This window comes from Dasypus novemcinctus, chromosome 7, assembly GCF_030445035.2.
Source record: "Dasypus novemcinctus isolate mDasNov1 chromosome 7, mDasNov1.1.hap2, whole genome shotgun sequence".
NCBI lineage: Eukaryota > Metazoa > Chordata > Mammalia > Cingulata > Dasypodidae > Dasypus > Dasypus novemcinctus.
This window is the reverse complement of record NC_080679.1, coordinates 100621112-100638310: the sequence shown is the minus strand read 5'-3', so window position 1 is coordinate 100638310 and position 17199 is coordinate 100621112. Positions and strand designations below refer to the sequence as shown.

The 17199-nt window shown below is 42.0% G+C and overlaps 1 protein-coding gene and 1 long non-coding RNA gene across 2 annotated transcripts in view; one reads left to right on the top strand and one right to left on the bottom strand.

The window, feature by feature from the left end:
* KIF5C (kinesin family member 5C) overlaps positions 1-17199 on the top strand; it is a 170005-nt gene that overhangs the window by 121617 nt on the left and 31189 nt on the right. Inside the window, exons 13-17 of the mRNA XM_004462232.4 lie at positions 349-417; positions 2299-2505; positions 5193-5339; positions 9521-9709; positions 15407-15524. Coding sequence (XP_004462289.2) covers positions 349-417; positions 2299-2505; positions 5193-5339; positions 9521-9709; positions 15407-15524 — 730 coding nt within the window. The remainder of the gene's footprint in view (positions 1-348; positions 418-2298; positions 2506-5192; positions 5340-9520; positions 9710-15406; positions 15525-17199) is intronic.
* Positions 990-15850, bottom strand: LOC131279214 (uncharacterized). Its single transcript, XR_009186594.2, has 3 exons — positions 15780-15850; positions 12047-12104; positions 990-1074 (listed from the first exon to the last, which is right to left on the bottom strand). It is a non-coding gene; the product is annotated as an uncharacterized lncRNA (long non-coding RNA).

Sequence of the window (17199 nt, the reverse complement as noted above, 5' to 3'; positions counted from 1 at the left end):
TCCCGTACAGACAGAAATTCCCTGTTGACCTAGGAATTCACTGTTAACAGCTTTGATTCAGGAGGGCTATCTCCAAAGTCCCTTTCTGTTGCCAAATCCCAGATCTCTGATTTCTGAATGAACTGGATATTCTCTCAGCCAGAGTATACAGATATTTCACCTGCTAAGACGGGCGGGCGAAGAACCAGTTCCTTTCCATGGAGGCGCACACGCCGTTCCCTTCACCTTATTAGCAAACTTAGAGCTGGCACCCTCGCATCTGACTGTTGTCAGGAAAATACGGTATCAAAAATGACATAGCTAACACCCCCCACCCCTCCCCAAATTAAACATGATGTTTTGTTTCAGGATGATGAAATTAACCAGCAGAGCCAGCTGGCTGAAAAGCTAAAGCAACAGATGTTGGATCAGGATGAGGTAAAGAACGCAGTGAATTTTCTTTTTTTTTTTTTTTAATGAAATTCTTTTATTACTCTTTGTTGTCCATGCTTGTTCCAGAAATGTAATTCACAAAGAAACTTTTTTTCTGGTAGTTCTCTTTATTGGAATAGAAAAAAAAAAAATTACCTAATCAATAGCTGTACATACGGTCTCAGGGGCTCTATTGATTAAAAAAAATTTTTTTTTTTTAATTTTTAAAGAAGCTTTAGATTACATAAATGTTACATAAAAAATATAGGGGATTCCCACAGGCCCCACCCCCTCCCCCTCCCACACTGTCCCACACTAACATCTTTCATTAGGGTGGTACATTTCTTGGAGCACTTGACTGCACAAAGACTCTTTTAAAAATCATTGAATCATGTTGAAGTTTCTTGGTAAATTGCCTTTCACTGCATGTTAACAGCTGATTTCCACTAAATTTTGAAAATAAATGGCTGACTTTGTAGAGCCCTGGGTCTGGAGAGTGAGTGGCCGCTGCCACACGCAGTCCTTGAGGGGCAGAGTGAGAGGAGCTCGCGCTGGCAAGGATGAGCTCGTGTCTAGTACTCCTGTTCCCGGCTCTGTCGGCTCTTCTGGCTTTGCAAATCAACAGGCTCGCGTCTCCAATACAGACCATGTTCTCCTGCTGGCCTATAGAAAAAAACAAGATAAAGGAGGGGAAAGCAGAGAGGAAAGGGGTACAAGTGCTATGTTCACATTTCATTTACTTAGAAGGAGGCACTTGTTCCTGGCATTCAATTCTTGAAGAGATGCCTTCATTGCATTGCATTTTGTCAACTCTTTTTACAAATAGGAATGTAAGCAAAGGACAGCCAGCCAGTCTAGCCAATGTAGACCATTAGTAATTTTCTTGCTGAGTACCGTCTAGGTATTTTTCTCTGCTCTCTGCTGTGTTGTTCAAATGCTACAGATTAGATCACACAGTGCAATTATGGCACGCTGCTCGGGCCCATGTCCCTGACCCCAGGCCTCCCCCGGACACAACTGTCTCCGTAATTCGTTTTACTCCTCCTCTTTCCTCTTTGTTCCTCCTCATCTCTCCACAGCAATGATTAAGCCCCTACCCTAGCCCCTCTTGGTAGGAAACCGGTCCAGGCCCTTTGCAAATGGATTACCTGGAGCCAGTCCACTCCTATCGTACATCTTGTTGAGGGCCTCCATTTGTCAGTATTTCCTGCCCTCTTCTCCCCATTCTATTCCTTTGTATCACCAATATGAAAAGTATTCATTTTGTACCTCTGCCTCTGATAAATTTGCCTTTGTGTTGCAGTTAGAACTTCTAATATTTTTCTTTTTCTATACTATTAAGGCAATATAGGTTCATTACAGAAAAATCAGAAAGTACAATAGGCACAAGATAATGAAAACATCCGTAAGCCCTTAACTAACATTTATGACTAATGTTTATGATTGGGTAGGTCCTTTTATACATCAATGTGGAATATGCTGTTTTGGTTGATGCTGAAATCAACCTGTTCACAATGTGAATTCATGATAATATTAAAAAACGATGTGTTTTCATACTCCTTGGAAATGGTTCCTGCCATCCTTTCTTTAAATGTGAAAGCCAATCAGCTACAAAGTGAAGTGATTTGGGATGTCTAATTAATTTGAGTTAAACCTACACCACTTTAAAATTAAAAAAAAAAAAAGAAAACAGATTTTTGAAATGATAATGTGTTATCTTTTTATTTAACATCTAGACCATATAGTGAAGTTTCCAGTCATCCTAAGCCTTTTCAACATGTTTTTTTCCTTGTATTTGTTCCTTAAAATTACTTTCTTTTGATTGAGCACAGAATGTAAACATTTGAACATTAGATCCACCAGTTCTGTGCTATCTCATTTCCCCAGCTTTTAGCTTCCACGAGAAGAGATTATGAGAAAATCCAAGAGGAGCTGACACGTCTCCAGATTGAAAATGAGGCAGCCAAAGATGAGGTGAAAGAAGTTCTCCAGGCCCTGGAGGAACTGGCTGTCAATTACGACCAGAAGTCACAGGAAGTAGAGGACAAGACCAAGGCCAATGAGCAGCTGACAGATGAGCTGGCCCAGAAAACGGTTGGAGCATTTGTGTCTTGGGGGCGGGACTTCCTTGGCTGCCTCAAGAAGTTTCCTCCATTCTTGTACTTGTTTTGGTATTTGTTGACAGACACTATATAGGAAGGCAGTTACTGAATGGTCATTCAATGTTAGACTTAGCTGCATTCTCTGAGGGCCCACCAACTGAAGTGTTCTGTGTAAGTGACTTTTGTCCACTCACATATCACAACTATGTATCACAACTGTTTTATGTGCAGAGGATTTGTAGCAGTTAGCAGGGAAGCCTTGAAGAATAGTTGAGAGTGCAGACTTCAGAGCCAGAAAAACCATAGTCAAAACATATTTGATTTCACAATTAGATCTTAGTCAAGCCTTTTAAACTTCTTGAATCTTGGTTCCTTTCTCTATAAAAATAGCAATAATAGCATGCTCCTGGCAGGGCAGGAGGATTAGTGACAGTTTATGTCAAACACTTGTCATGGATCTGCACACATACTACAATCCCAATAAATAAATATCAAAATGTTATTACTATCAGGCAAGAGTGGGACACCAATGGAAGGTATGGACTTCACTCTTCTTGTTTACACCCTTCCAGAAATCTTTTCCCTCCCCTCAGCTTCTGGTCCCACTTGTACCTTCAGGAGTCTGGGACGAAGCTGCCTTATTTGTTACGTACTGTTTTAAGCCAGTGCTTTGGTTTGCACTTCTCCTTATTTTCATATTCCTCCAGTGAAATATGGAATTCTGCACAGGGATTTCATGGTGGCAGGGCAGTGAGTGCTTGGCGAGGTGGCTATGTGTCCATGGTCTCTTCCACATGGATAAGGGGTGGCGAGGCCCTCCTGAGGTCACAGAACAAGAACCTTGACTACTGGGCTGGGAGATGGCCCAGGGTGCTGAAGCCACGTAAGATGGTGGCAGTTTTTCAGCCATTTCTACTACAATATTGGAATTGAACACATTGGCCAAATAATACTCTTAAAAAAAAAAAAAAAGGCTAATGAGTGGATGTATCTTGTGCCCTGGGCATCTCTGCCCAGGGGCTTGGCATCATGGGATCGTGCCCATCCTGCTCTGTGGAAAACATCCAGTCCTCCTGGGCACTGAGAAGTAGCAGATGGTGCAGGAAAGCTCCAATCTGCTGACCATAGAGCTGGTAGGAAGTGCTGCTAACCCCATAAATTCAATTTCATGGCAGAAGCATCTTCTAATGGCTTCCTAAAACAGGAACTACTACTACTACTTTTGAAATAAAAGAAAACAGTGGCAGTGTCAAAAACACAGATTCAGAAGTCACTTAGGAAAGGAGACTGATTTTTTTCTGCTTGGTGTTTTCCACAAGTTCCTTTTAATTAGTCCTTAGGTATTAGTTGCTTCCAAAAATAAGGAAACATTTTCCATAATACATTTCTCATCATTCCTTATTTTCTGTCGTACCAAACATTACTAGACTGATGTAGCATACATTCTGTTTTTAGTTAGATCATTAAAACATGTTCTCACAAAATAGCTGCCCATGGAAGAATTATATAAATGTCTTTGTATTAATCTCCATGGCTCTAAGAGAACAGGCATTATTTTCTTTGTTGGCAGAGTTGACTAGACACCAAAGGATGCTATTCTAATGATGTTGAGAGTTAAACTAGTTGCTTAGGAATATAAACTTTTTGGTACTTGAGGGATGGAAAAGAGATGAGTTTGTTAAGGTTAGGCAAGAAAACAGAATTGCTGCTATATGTTACAAGGCCATCTATTGTTGAACCTGACTAAAGAGAAGAGATGAATAGTATTTAGTTAGCTTCACTGTGAAGATTAGAAGACTCTTAAGTTGTTTTCTACGTTCATCCCTACTCCTCTGGGCCTCCCAGACCCATGTACTCTTACGAAGCCAGGTGGAAATGTGGAAGTGGCCTAGGGTGCAAGTTTGCTTAGGAGTGGAGGAGGGGATTCTTGCCAGGTATGTTTAGACCCCTTAGATGAAACAGCATCTAGTAGAGAGGAAGACATAATTGTTATAAATCTAAGGGCTCCTTTCTTTGGCTTTATTTATTTATTTGTAAAGATTTATTTATTTCTCTCCCCTCCCCCCCCCCCACCCCGGTTGTCTGTTCTCTGTGTCTATTTGCTGCATCTTCTTTGTCCGCTTCTGTTGTTGTCAGTGGCACTGGAATCTGTGTTTCTTTTTGTTGCGTCATCTTGTTGTGTCAGCTCTCCGTGTGTGCGGCAACATTCCTGGGCAGGCTGCACTTTTTTTTGCGCTGGGCGGCTCTCCTTACGGGGCGCACTCCTTGTGCGTGGGGCTTCCCTACGCGGGGGACACCCCTGCGTGGCAGGGCACTCCTTGCGCACATCAGCACTGCGCATGGGCCGGCTCCACACGGGTCAAGGAGGCCTGGGGTTTGAACCGCGGACCTCCCATGTGGTAGACGGACGCCCTAACCACTGGGCCAAGTCCACCACCGCTTTGTTTATTTTTAATAACTTATTTGCTGACCTGAAAATTGCCATCCGGTATGCAGACATGTACAGGCCATGTAAAGAATGCAGAGCTGATACAGTCACTTGACTTGAAAGTACTCTTGTTGAATCTCATGAAAACGATAAAGAAATCTATCCTACATCATGCTGTTATTCTTTGCAGTACTGCATGCATGCAATCAATGGGCGAACCTTTCAATTTGGCATTGAAATTAATTTTTCAGACTACACTGTCAACCACACAGAGAGAGCTGAGCCAGCTGCAAGAGCTTAGCAACCACCAGAAAAAGAGGGCCACTGAGATCCTGAATTTGCTCCTGAAGGATCTGGGGGAGATAGGAGGAATTATTGGCACCAATGATGTGAAGACGGTAAGGCAGCCCTTCATTATTTTCTCTGCCCATCTTTATCAGGGCATCATTAGCTGGCTTCGTGTTTTATTTTAAGTATTCAACGTTTATTAGCAAAGTACTTTGCATCTTCTTCATGCTTGGCACTATTTGAATGAATGAACAAATGGCTGAGTGAATGAGGAAGAGGATCGATTTACTTTCCAAATCTAGGGGGCATCTTCACATTTTGATTGGGTTTAAGTAAATGGGTTTGTTCCTCAAAATTATTGCCCAGTGCCACAGAAGTTGGGAATTAGATACATTAAGCAAGAGTTCTAGTCTCATTGTGTTTATCTATTTCTACGAGAACCTAGAGGAATGAAAGTTCTCCAGCCAATCACTATCATTAGGACAGCTTTCACCTGCAAGCAATAGGGTTCTAACATTGGTTCATGTTAAAATCCAATTTAAGAAATAAGCACATTTAAGAAATAAGCACACATTTAGTTATTGGTAATAGGAGACATCTAGAAACTTGCTATTCAGTGTGTGATCAGCATCATTTGAGAGCTTGTTGGAACTAGAGTCTCAGGTCCCACCACAGACCTCCTAAGTCAAAGTTTAGCCATTTTACTTTAGAAGACTTTATTCCACATCCCAGCTTTATGGGAATATTCATGTTGTGAATTGGGAGTATTAAATACTGGTAAAGGCTCTCAAGATTATATCTGTCTATAGACTACTTCTGGGAAATATAGAAAGCCCATCCGGATGGTTTACCAGATCTAGGCTTAAGAGTGTAACTCATACTTGTAAACCTAATCATTTTGTCCTGGAACCTCTATTGTCTAGTGAATCTGATCTGAGCACCAAATTCTCAGGTACTATAGGGTTAATCCTATTAGGCTTTGGTTTGGTGGCTTTAAATTTTAGGCTTTAATTTTTAGCATACGTTGGTGTTGAGCAATAAAATTCTGACGTCCGGGTGATTAAATGGTCCTTGCAATATGAAGGTGGAATTGATTTATGGGAAGTTGCTGCCTGCTGCTGATAATGAAAAAAGAGGGTATTTTTATGCTACGTACTAAAATAGAGCTGATGAAAAATGCTAATGAAATCAAGGAGTCTGGGTGCTTCAGCATTAAGAAGAAGGAGTCGTTACCTTTGGGAATCTGAAGTATGATTGAGATTATTTTTAAATACTAAATTGGCTGTTTTTGAGATATTTTTGGATTGCAGACATTGGGTGCCCTAGTTCATTTCATTGATAACTCTTCCTTATAGAGCATGATACTCATAATCATTGTTTTTCTTTTTTCTTCTTCTTGTGATTCTGATTTAATCACAAGGGTGATGAGAGCTAAAGGGGGAGGGTCTCACTTTGGGCAAGTTGCTTTCCTTCCCCGGGTCTCTGTATCCTAATTTGTAAAATGACAGAGTGAGCCCAGATGTTCTCTAAGGTTGCCAGAGATTCCATGAATGCTAATTATATTTCTTAGATTTACTGTTATGGGCACAGATACTTTTCTTATTGGTTAAGACTCTTCAGCTTGATATGAGCTAAGAAAATGAGCAGATCAAGGAAATTTCTTTCACCCATCTTGTATTTTGATCCTAAAATCCTATTTGCTTCCCACAAGGTTGCTGGTGGTAGGAATTGGGGGTGAGGGGAATAGATGGCTTTTGGGGGCTCCATCAGTCCTCAGTTCTGATATGTGACAGACACAAATAGTACTTTTGGAAATAGAAAAAACCATCTCTCCTGCTCATTTGTGTCTTGAAACCTTTCAGGAGCCCAGACAATATTTTTTTAGTTGCCCAAACAAGATGAGTCCAGTGTTGGCTTTATCCAGGTTTGTTAGAAAGCACCTTCTTCCTTGCATGTTCCTATGCCATTAGTACCTAAAAACAAGGGTTTCCAGGAAGCCAGCCACAGACGAATAAAACGTTGAGGCAGAGTAAATGCCATGAATTCAATTTGCTGACTAGTTTTCTTTTGACCCACACTGACCTCTTTAAGTCCCATTCTGAACCTTAGTCCCTTGAATGTGACTTGGCTTGGAAAGGGCACTAGTTCCTCACATGGCAGAGCCTCTCCTCGCTGGAGAGAATCGGGGCGGGACGGGCGACTCCTTCCCTAGTCGGGGTGGAAGGCGCAGAGGAGGCTGCAGTGGCTTCCCACCCGGTTCCCTGGGGGTGCAGCCTTCCTTATGGATTGGCCACTGGTACGGGATCACGTAGTCTAGGGTCACATCCTGGGGAGAGGTAAGAGTCACATTTCAGCAGCAAAGTCCGATTAACCTTTTTGAAATAACAGTGCACCAGAATTACTGGAAACTTTTAAGCGTTAAATAACTAAATATATCAACTCTGTTAGGGTAAGAAATCTCACAGTTAAAAATGGTTTGGGTATTTTTTTTCTCCCATGAGACATGGACTCAAAATCTCCTATTAGACTTCTCAGGATGGGAGAAGGTTCTAGAAGTTATGGTTCTGGTTTGGAAGAAGAAATGAAGGAAGCCCACCCTGTAAATATTTTAGTCTTTCCCAACTCATGGCATCTGGGCAGGGAAGACAGAGTTTCCCACTCTGAAGGATAGACCTGGAACAGAGGACAGACAGAGTCCCTTCCTAGGTGCCCCTTGTGTTGGTTCAGTGACCTCGTCCCACCAGGAGCTGGTGTAGGTAGTTGTGATTCCTGTGAAAGAGATGGCTGTTCCCTTACCCTTCTACAGAGAGTGGCCAAAGTATAGGGTCCACCTGGTCAGGCCAAAGAAAGCAGTTCTCCTCCCTGTTCCACAGATCCAAACTGGACTCAGGTGGGGCTGTTCCTCCTCCACTGTCTCCACGTTGTTGGCTTATAGAAGGCATGGCATGAAGACGGGTGTTAGCAGAGAAATAAAACTGTCTTAGCAAGAGCCTCCACTAAGAGGGGAGTCAGAAACTGATACTTGTAGATTTCTTGCTGTTGATATAGATTCTGTAACAACTACTCTTGTTGTATTCTGAGGGGAATGTTGACACCAAGTTACATGGACTCAGCAGTGTCTAATATACTTCTCTCTTGCTACAAATTTTTCAGGGCTGGTGCTTGATTTAATTTTCCCAGCCCTCATATGAAAAAAAAATAGTTATATGAAATATTAAAATATGTATTACCTAAAAATGGTTATCATTAATGAGTTAATGACAGCAATAATGACAAAAGGAACAATTATGATGTGGAACATCAAAAAAATCATTGCCTTCCAACCAATCCAAGCCTGTGTTCCTGAGTTGGGGTCTGGGACAGCGCTCTGGTTTTTCATAAGGTGTTAGGCTGCCCCCTGGTGGTTAAACAAAAATATGCACACAGTTACTTTGCTCATTTGGTCAATTGAGCATCCGAGCAGATTGGTTTCTATCCTAAGTATCTTTCTTCAATTTGAGTCCAGTAGAGCTCAGAAACTTAGAACCCAAATATATGTACAGCAATCCTGACTATCAGAATCTTCTCTTCTAGGGTGGGTTTAGACTGTTCTTACATGATCTTAAATAATGAGCTAGATTCATGCCTGTTTGGAAAGGGCAGGCATGAAGAGGCAAGGAGAAATGGATTGGTAGTAATGGAAACCTTCCCCAAAAGGGGCCTTTGATAATTGCATGTTCTGATTCATTAGATTTCCTGTTTAATTGAGAACTATATAGAAAATCCTTTTTATTTCAATCTTTGCCTGTAAGAAACATATTCAGGGGCATTAAACAGCTTCTCTGTCTGAATGATCAGATTACAGAGAATATTATTGAAATTTTTATTTGAATTCTTATAGGGATTTCAGGGCCACATTTAGGAACTGTCTCCTTGTGCCCTTCTAGACATGAAAGCGGCAAGACACTGACCCTCAAATACCTCTTTGAAGTTACTATTTTTTTCCAATCTCCAGGGTTTTTCTGAAGACATTTTTCCCCGCTAAAACTCAATTGTAATGAAAAGGCTGGTCAATTGAGGACGATATTTAGTTAGCAGAGGTTTTTCATTGAAAGTTTCACCTGAGGTTTCAGAGAACTTGGGGTTGACTGTACAGCTTTTTTAGAGATCATTTTCAGCTGTGGTCCTATGACTAGTGATTCTTAACCAGAAACCCAGCTGATCTCTCGTGGGTCCATGGACAGGTTTCAGAGGACCCACAAGCCCCTGGAAATTGAAGGCAACCTTTGAGTGTGTTCCCTCCGGTGCTCAGTTGGCAGATGTGAATGGCGTCATCGAAGAGGAGTTCACCATGGCCCGCCTGTACATCAGCAAGATGAAGTCGGAGGTCAAGTCCCTGGTGAACCGCAGCAAGCAGCTGGAGAGCGCCCAGGTGGACTCCAACAGGAAGATGACAGCCAGCGAGCGGGAGCTGGCGGCCTGCCAGCTGCTCATCTCCCAGGTGGGCCGCCCTTTCCTCCTTGTTTCTCACCCTGTCTTCTTGAGGCCTGCCTGCTCTGTGCTCCCTCAGAGCTGATGGTGAGCCTCAGGGACTTGTGATTGGCCTGGCTTCACCCAAGACTCATCTGACCTCCCCAGGCAAGGTCAGCCCTGGTTTCTCCGCAAGGCTAGATTCCATGGTGTGAATTACCTGAATTACCTTGGGTCCTTTTTAAAATAGGACTGTATATATAGAATGGATAACAAGATGGGGTAGAATCTAAAACACCTAAAGTATTTAGATATTGTCTGCCTCATGTTTTTAAACTAATTATCAAAAAACAACAAACTCCTATCAGCAAAGGTGATTCCTTCACCTTATAGTTCCTATCACAAGTCCAGTTTACTAAGGAAAAACAGAAACAACAATAGCTACCTCCATTGCTACTATTACTACTAGTAACGATAGTAGGTGACATTTTCTCGAGGGGTCACTGTGTGTCATATTGTGCTAAGCACTTTACATGTATTATCTCACTTGATCTTCAAAAAATGTTAATAGGCAGGTTCTATAATTTCCTGTTTTTCAGATAAGGAAACAGGCTTAGAGAGAGTAAATGTGTTGTCCAAACTCACACGGCCTGCGGATGGCAGAGCTGGGCCTCCAGCCAAAGAGGGTGTGAACCCAGAGCCCATGTCTTCAAGGGCTTGAAAATCCCAAGGGCACATGCCGGCTCCGAGAGGAAGGCTGCTCTTCTTCCCATTGAAAGGGAGGTCTCAGAAAACAGAAGCCAGTTTCTGGGCTGACACTGACGCCTGAACTTGCATTTAGGTTTGAAGGTTCTGTGAGTGACCTACTGTGTGCTGCTCACAGTCTCATACCAGGCACCAAAAGAGCCAAATGTCATTTAGGGGTAACAGGTACCAGTATGGATTGGGGCCTCAAATAAAATACCAAGGCACAAAAAACTTAGTACTACCATCTCTTTCTAGTAGTAAGTTTTTAGATCTAATAATATATTATCACAGAAACAGTTCCAAGCTCCTTCCCTCCCACCATAATAATCTAAGAGATGCAAATCTAAACAATGAGGTTCCATTTTATAACTAACATAATAAGCAAAAACACATTGAATTTTGGTAATGGATGGTGGTGTCGGTAGCACAACATTGTGAATGTAATTAACAGCACTGAATAATTACATATTTGAATGTGCTTAAAAGGAAAATGTTAGGTTGTATATAAGACACTAGAAGATAAATTAAAACTAAAAAAAATAAATTTTAAAATATTCAAAAGATGTTATTTAATACTTCTGTGATAGTGAAATTGATATACATTGTTGATGAAATTATAATTTAATTGATCCTTTTGGAAATCAAAAACTATAAAAATGCACTTCCAGGGAGGTGGTGGACTAGAAAGACACAGGACTCTTTCTTCTCCCACAAAAATAGCGAGAGGACAGGCAGAGACAGCCTGGCAAAAAAATGTTCTAGGGTTAAGGACACTAGGCGAAGGCTGTTCACTGCCCAGAAGAGAGAGGGACAAAGGAAAAGAATCTTGACAGCAAAACTGTGAGTTAAAACCTGCAGCTGCGGCTGCCAGTGCCCTCCCCTCCCGATACACAATTTTAAATTCTCAGGTCTTGGGCTGGCTGCTGTAGACAAAGGGGGCTGCAGGGATCCAGCTCCCCAGGAAACGGGGAGAGAGGGGCAGGGCCTAGGGCTGACTCAGCTTTTGACTCACAGATTTGGTCTGCTGTGTCCCACCAGCCCTTCAGGCCAGGAGGGCTGTGCCATGCTGCTGTTTGCCCCGGGAGCCCGCACAGGACTAAAGAGCTCCAACGCCCTCAATCTCCCTTCCTACTCAACAGGACTGGTTGTTGAGGACTCGGGGCGAGTGGAATTATTTCCTACCTGGGAAATAATTCCAGAGAGGACTGCCAGCGAAAGTTGCAGAACAGCCTCTGAGAAAATTTGGATCACGAGGCTCTTAGCCTCCAGGCAGTATCCTGTGCCTCAGTGATATGGTCCATGTTATAGCAAACACACTCAGACCAGGCTTTGAACTGAAAGGGCTGCCGAAAAGCACCATCTGCTGGCCGACTAAGGAAGTGCAAGTGAGGAAATTAAAAGTAAATAAAGGGAAGTGGATGTGGCTCAACCAGTTAGGTGCCCGCCTACCACATGGGAGGTCCTGGGTTCAGGTCCCAGTGCCTCCTAAAAGACAAGCAGACACCGCCTCCCATCTCAACAAGCTAGACATTGCCCCCACTGCAATTTGAGCAAATGCCTCCAGCCAGCAGATGCTGCAACCTGTGGGGAGTGGATGTAGTTCAGGCCATTGGGCACTCACCTCTCATGTGGGAGGTCCCTGGTTTGGTACCTGGTGCCTCCTGGAGAAGGTGAACAACCTATGAGCAGACAGATGAGAGAACCATTGGGGCGGGATAAATAAAAATAGTTAATAAATAAATCTTTAAAAAAAAAAAGTAAATAAGTAAGAGAGGTTTTATCTGGCCTTTACAGCCTCCCTCTCCCTTGGAAGCAGGTCTTCAATCCATTTCTGGGCCCAGGGCCCAGATTTGAGCAATTAACAGGGGCAATCCTAAAGATCCAGAATAAGTTGAACCAAGAATGAAAGAACAACAGGAACATGCAGACTCCCACTACTAAGTCCCTACAAAAGACAGAGAAATTGAGCATCTGAGTAGACTCACCATCATAATCATGCCTAGATATCAGCAAAAAATTACAAGTCATACTAAGAAAATGGAAGAAATGGCCCAAGCAAACAAATATATCAAAGCCCCAGATGAGACACAGGATTTGAGACATCTAATCAACAAGATTCATACAAATTTCCTCAATCAAGTTAAGGCGATTAATACAGATTTCCAAAATCAAATTAAATGAGTTGAAAGACAATATGGCTAAAGAAATAAAGAGCACTAAGAAGACACTGAGCGAGCACAAAGAAGAATTTGAAAACCAGAATAGAAAAGTAGCAGCTCATGGGAATGAAAGACACAAGAGGTGAGAGAAAAAACACATTAGAGGGAAGCAGCTGTGGCTCAACTAGTTGGGCTCCCGTCTACCATATGGGAGGCCCTGGGTTTGTGTCCCAGGGCCTCCTCGTGAAGGCAGTCTGGCCCATGCACTGCGGAGAGCTGACGGCCCATGTGCCATGGAGAGCTGGTGCAGCAAGATGACGCAGCAGAGGAGACAAGCAGATACAGGAAAAAAAAAAAACACGCAGAGAATGGACACAGAGAAGAGACAGCAAAAGAACGGAACAAGCTGCAAGGGGTGGGGGATAAATAAATAAATAAATAAATCTTTAAAAAAACAAATTAAACACATTAGAACAGATGTGGCTCAAGCAGTTGAACACCTGCTTCCCACATGGGAGGTCCTGGGTTCAGTCCCTGATGCCTCCTAAAAAAGTAAAAAAAGACATCAAGCAAACAAAAGAAAAGACCAACTCAGGGGAGCCAGTGTGGCTCAGTGATTGAGAACTGGCTTCCTACATATCAAGTCCTGGGTTCAATCCCCAGTCCTGGTACCTCAAATAACAAACAAACCAAAAAAAAACAGCAAAAAACCATTAGAGGTGTACAACAGCAGACTCTAAATGGTAGAGGAGAGAATAAGTGATACAGAAGGCAGAACAGCTGAAATCGAAGAGAACGGAGAGAAAAGAATGGGGAAAAATGAGCAGGGGCTCAGGGAATTGAATGATAACATGAAATGCAACAACATATGTGTCATGGGAGCTCCAGAAGGAGAAGAGAAGGGAAAAGGAGGGAAGGAATATTTGAGGAAATAATGGCTGAAAACTTCCCAACTCTCATGAAAGAAGTGAACATACACATCCAAGAAGCACAGTGTACCCCAATCAGAATAAATCCAGATAAACCGACTCCAAGACACACACCACTCAGAATGTCAGACATCAGAGATAAAAGAGAAAGTTCTGAGAGCAGCAAGGAAGAAGGAAACCAGCACACACAAAGGAGACCCAGTAAGACTTAGTACAGATTTCTCATCAGAAACCATGGAGGTGAGAAGACAGTGGTATGATATAGTTAGGATACTGAAAGAGAAAAATTGCCAACTGAGAATTCTTGTCTGGCAAAATTGTCCTTCAGATATGAAGGTGAGTTTAAAATATTCACAAACAGTAACTAAAGGAGTTTCTAAAAAATAATCCGCCTTTGCAGGAAATATTAAAGGAAGCCTTACACCCTGAAAGAAAAAGACAGGAGAGAGAGGCTTGGAGGAGAACATAGAAGACAAGAATAGCAGAAAGAATAACCAAGAAAGTAAAAAGACAGAAGAAAATAAGATATGAGAGATGAAAACCAAAGAATAAATGGTGGAAGTAAATAATGCATTTACAGTATTATCATTGAATATGAATGGAATAAACTCCCCAATCAAAAGATAGGTTGAAAAAATGGATTGAAAAAAACAAAACAAAACATGAACCATCCATATGCTGCTTACAAGAGACTCACCTTAGACCCAGGGATACAAACCAGCTGAAAGTGAAAGGTTAGAAAAAGATACTCCACACAAATAGTAGCCAAAAAAGAGCAGGAGTAGCTATACTAATATTGGACAAATCAGACTTTAAATGCAAAAAAATTATAAGAGACACAGAAGGTCATTATATATTAATAAAAGTTTTTGTGGTAATGAATGTACAAAATTGTGATTGTACTAAATGCCACTGATTGTAACTTTGGACAGATTGTATGGTATGTGGATGTTTCTCAATAAAACTGTTTTAAAAATTTATAAAACTGTAAGTTTACTTTGATCCAGTAACTTCATTTATGGAATTTTTTCCCTCAGAAAATGGTTAAAAATCTTAAAAGTTAATATGTAAGATGTTGAGTGCAGTATTATTTACCATAAAATAAAAGTAAATTACCCAAATATCTATTGATACACTAATAACATAAAGTAAGGTTAGAAGAATATTATGCAGCTGTCATAAAAAAAATTGTTATTTGGAAAAAACCTGGCTATTTGGAAAATACAATTATATAAAGTTAAGTGAAAATGAAAATACTGAGTTGTATCTATGCCATAATTGGCAGCTTTGCAGAATTTGCATTAATATTGTTGAGAACAGGTGTGTGTGGGATAATCCAGTTGTTTACAGGAGAAATTTCCACCACCATTTTTGGATTTACTTTTTGACATTCTTTTTGGTAATTTATAAAAATCGAGAAGAAAACTCCTAAAATCAGGGCATAGTGCCCCTCCTAGACATTGGGAATAGCTTCCTGGGAGGATAGAAATGCAAAAATAAAGACCCCAATATAGGGACAGAAAAGGAAAAGAAGTAATATTTGAGTTACTAACTCAGAATCCAGAGGTAGTTGTCATAAGGATTTGGGTCTTGAGCTGAGCACTAGACATTCTTCCAGCTCTTTTCTCTCTGTTTTCTAAAACAGTGAGAAGGAAAACCAGCTGGGGCTTAGAATCTCCCTGGAAGGGGCTGGGATGAGAGAGCCATGGCCATGCCTGTCTGTGGGGAAGGAGCAGGGACAGAACGTGCCCGGCCGTGGGGGTGGGAGCGGAGGGAGAGAGCCGGAAAAGCCCTGCGGCATCGCCCCACAGGCCGCCCCTAGGAAGCCTGCACGACTGCTCGACTGCTCGCCAGGCATTCACTCTTGGTTTTTATCTATTTGCTTGCTTGAAGCATGAAGCCAAGATCAAATCTCTCACAGACTACATGCAAAACATGGAGCAGAAGAGGCGGCAGTTGGAGGAGTCCCAGGACTCGCTCAGTGAAGAGCTGGCCAAGCTCCGGGCGCAAGGTAAATACCTGACTGCTTCGCAGGTGTCACACTCGTGGCCCCCGTCACTCTCAGTTGGCTGGAGTCGTGATGTTTTGTTATATTCAATTAAAGCATCTCTAGGTCTACTGTAAACAATTCTAGAAGAATGTCCCCACCCTGAATCTGTGCCTCTTCCCGTAAATCCTCTCTCGGTGTACCCAGCTGTCAAGTCGGTGTACCCAGCTGTCAAGTCGTATCCCTCCCTCTGCCCCCCACCTGCATCCAGTCACTCACCAAGGCCCGTCCGTCGCAGATGTCCCTCTGGCTCTTCTTAGCTTCGTCTCCATTGCACTGCCCAGGTCACTGAAGGTCAGCATCCCATCATTCTCTTCCCTGGGTCATGGCCACATCCACCACATTGGGGTCCTACCCCCAGTCTTCTCCAGCCCGCTCTGCAGCATCCCAGCCCTCCTTCTGAAATTCAGTCCATCGCATGCCCCACCCCATGCTTTAACCCTTCAACTGTGTCCTGCTGCTTTTAATCAGAGTCTGAACTTTGACCAAGTTCGCCTTTGAACAAGCTCTGCTCTTGGTGAGGCACCTTCCTGACCCGCTTTGCTCAGGGTAGTGCTTGATACATAGGAATTGAAGAGAGGTGACTAGAAATGCAGAACAGGAGGGATCAGAAGGCATGCATTGCGCCGCAATTGTAACATGCCTATTGTGGGTTGCACTAAATTATTACTGTCTTTTAGGAAAGCTGTTTGAAATTACTTGTTAAATAATTGTAACATTCTTCATAGCCTTTGATCTTCAAATCTCAAATACTCATTGCAGAATTATTCATATTAGCAAAAAAGGGCAGCTACCTGAATGTCCAACTGTTAAATAAATTATGGCACGTTGTTCAATTGAATATCTTTTACTATTGAAGATGAACCACATGAAGGCTCTACAGCAATGCTTATGATGCTATATTAGGTTAAAAATCATAATATGTAATTTTATCTTTATGGTGGTTATGACAATTTTTTAAAAATCTTATGTTCCAAGCCCTAGAAATGAATATTTAAAACAAAAATGGTTTTGCTAGGGTAGTAGGATTGGTGATGATTGTTATTCTTTTTATTTCCTTTATTGTGGTTATATAGTTATTTGCTCAACAAATACTCTTTGTTTAGAATGTCAAGGCAAATTAAAGAAGAAAGAGAATGCATCCATCCCCGCTATGTATAACCTTGCAATATTTCCTCATGTGGTAATGAGTGAATATATTAGAAATAGTGTTCCATGGAAAACCTGACACAGAAAATAATTTTACCTTCTTGTACATGGTTTCTGCAGTGCTGCCCTTAAGTTGAAATAAAATAGAGATGAGAAGACCTGGAATAAAGTAGGACAGACTAGAGAGAAAATGCAATGGATTTAATGTCACTGCCTTAAGCCACTTGCCTCCCTACTCTGCAGTCTGACCTCCCTGCCCCCTGCACCGCGTCCCCGGAGCGCAGTTGATCAAGACTGCAGAACTGGCGCCCCCTAGGGGGAGGAGGGCCACACAGCAGGCCTGCTCCAATATGGAGCCTCCCTGTTTAATCCTGAAAGTGTTCCTTTATATTTCTGTTTCTCTTATTCATATCATTAAATTACATTTTCCTGCTCCAGATTCTTGGAGAATAAACATCTTACCCATGGGAAGTAAATTAGCACCTTCTGG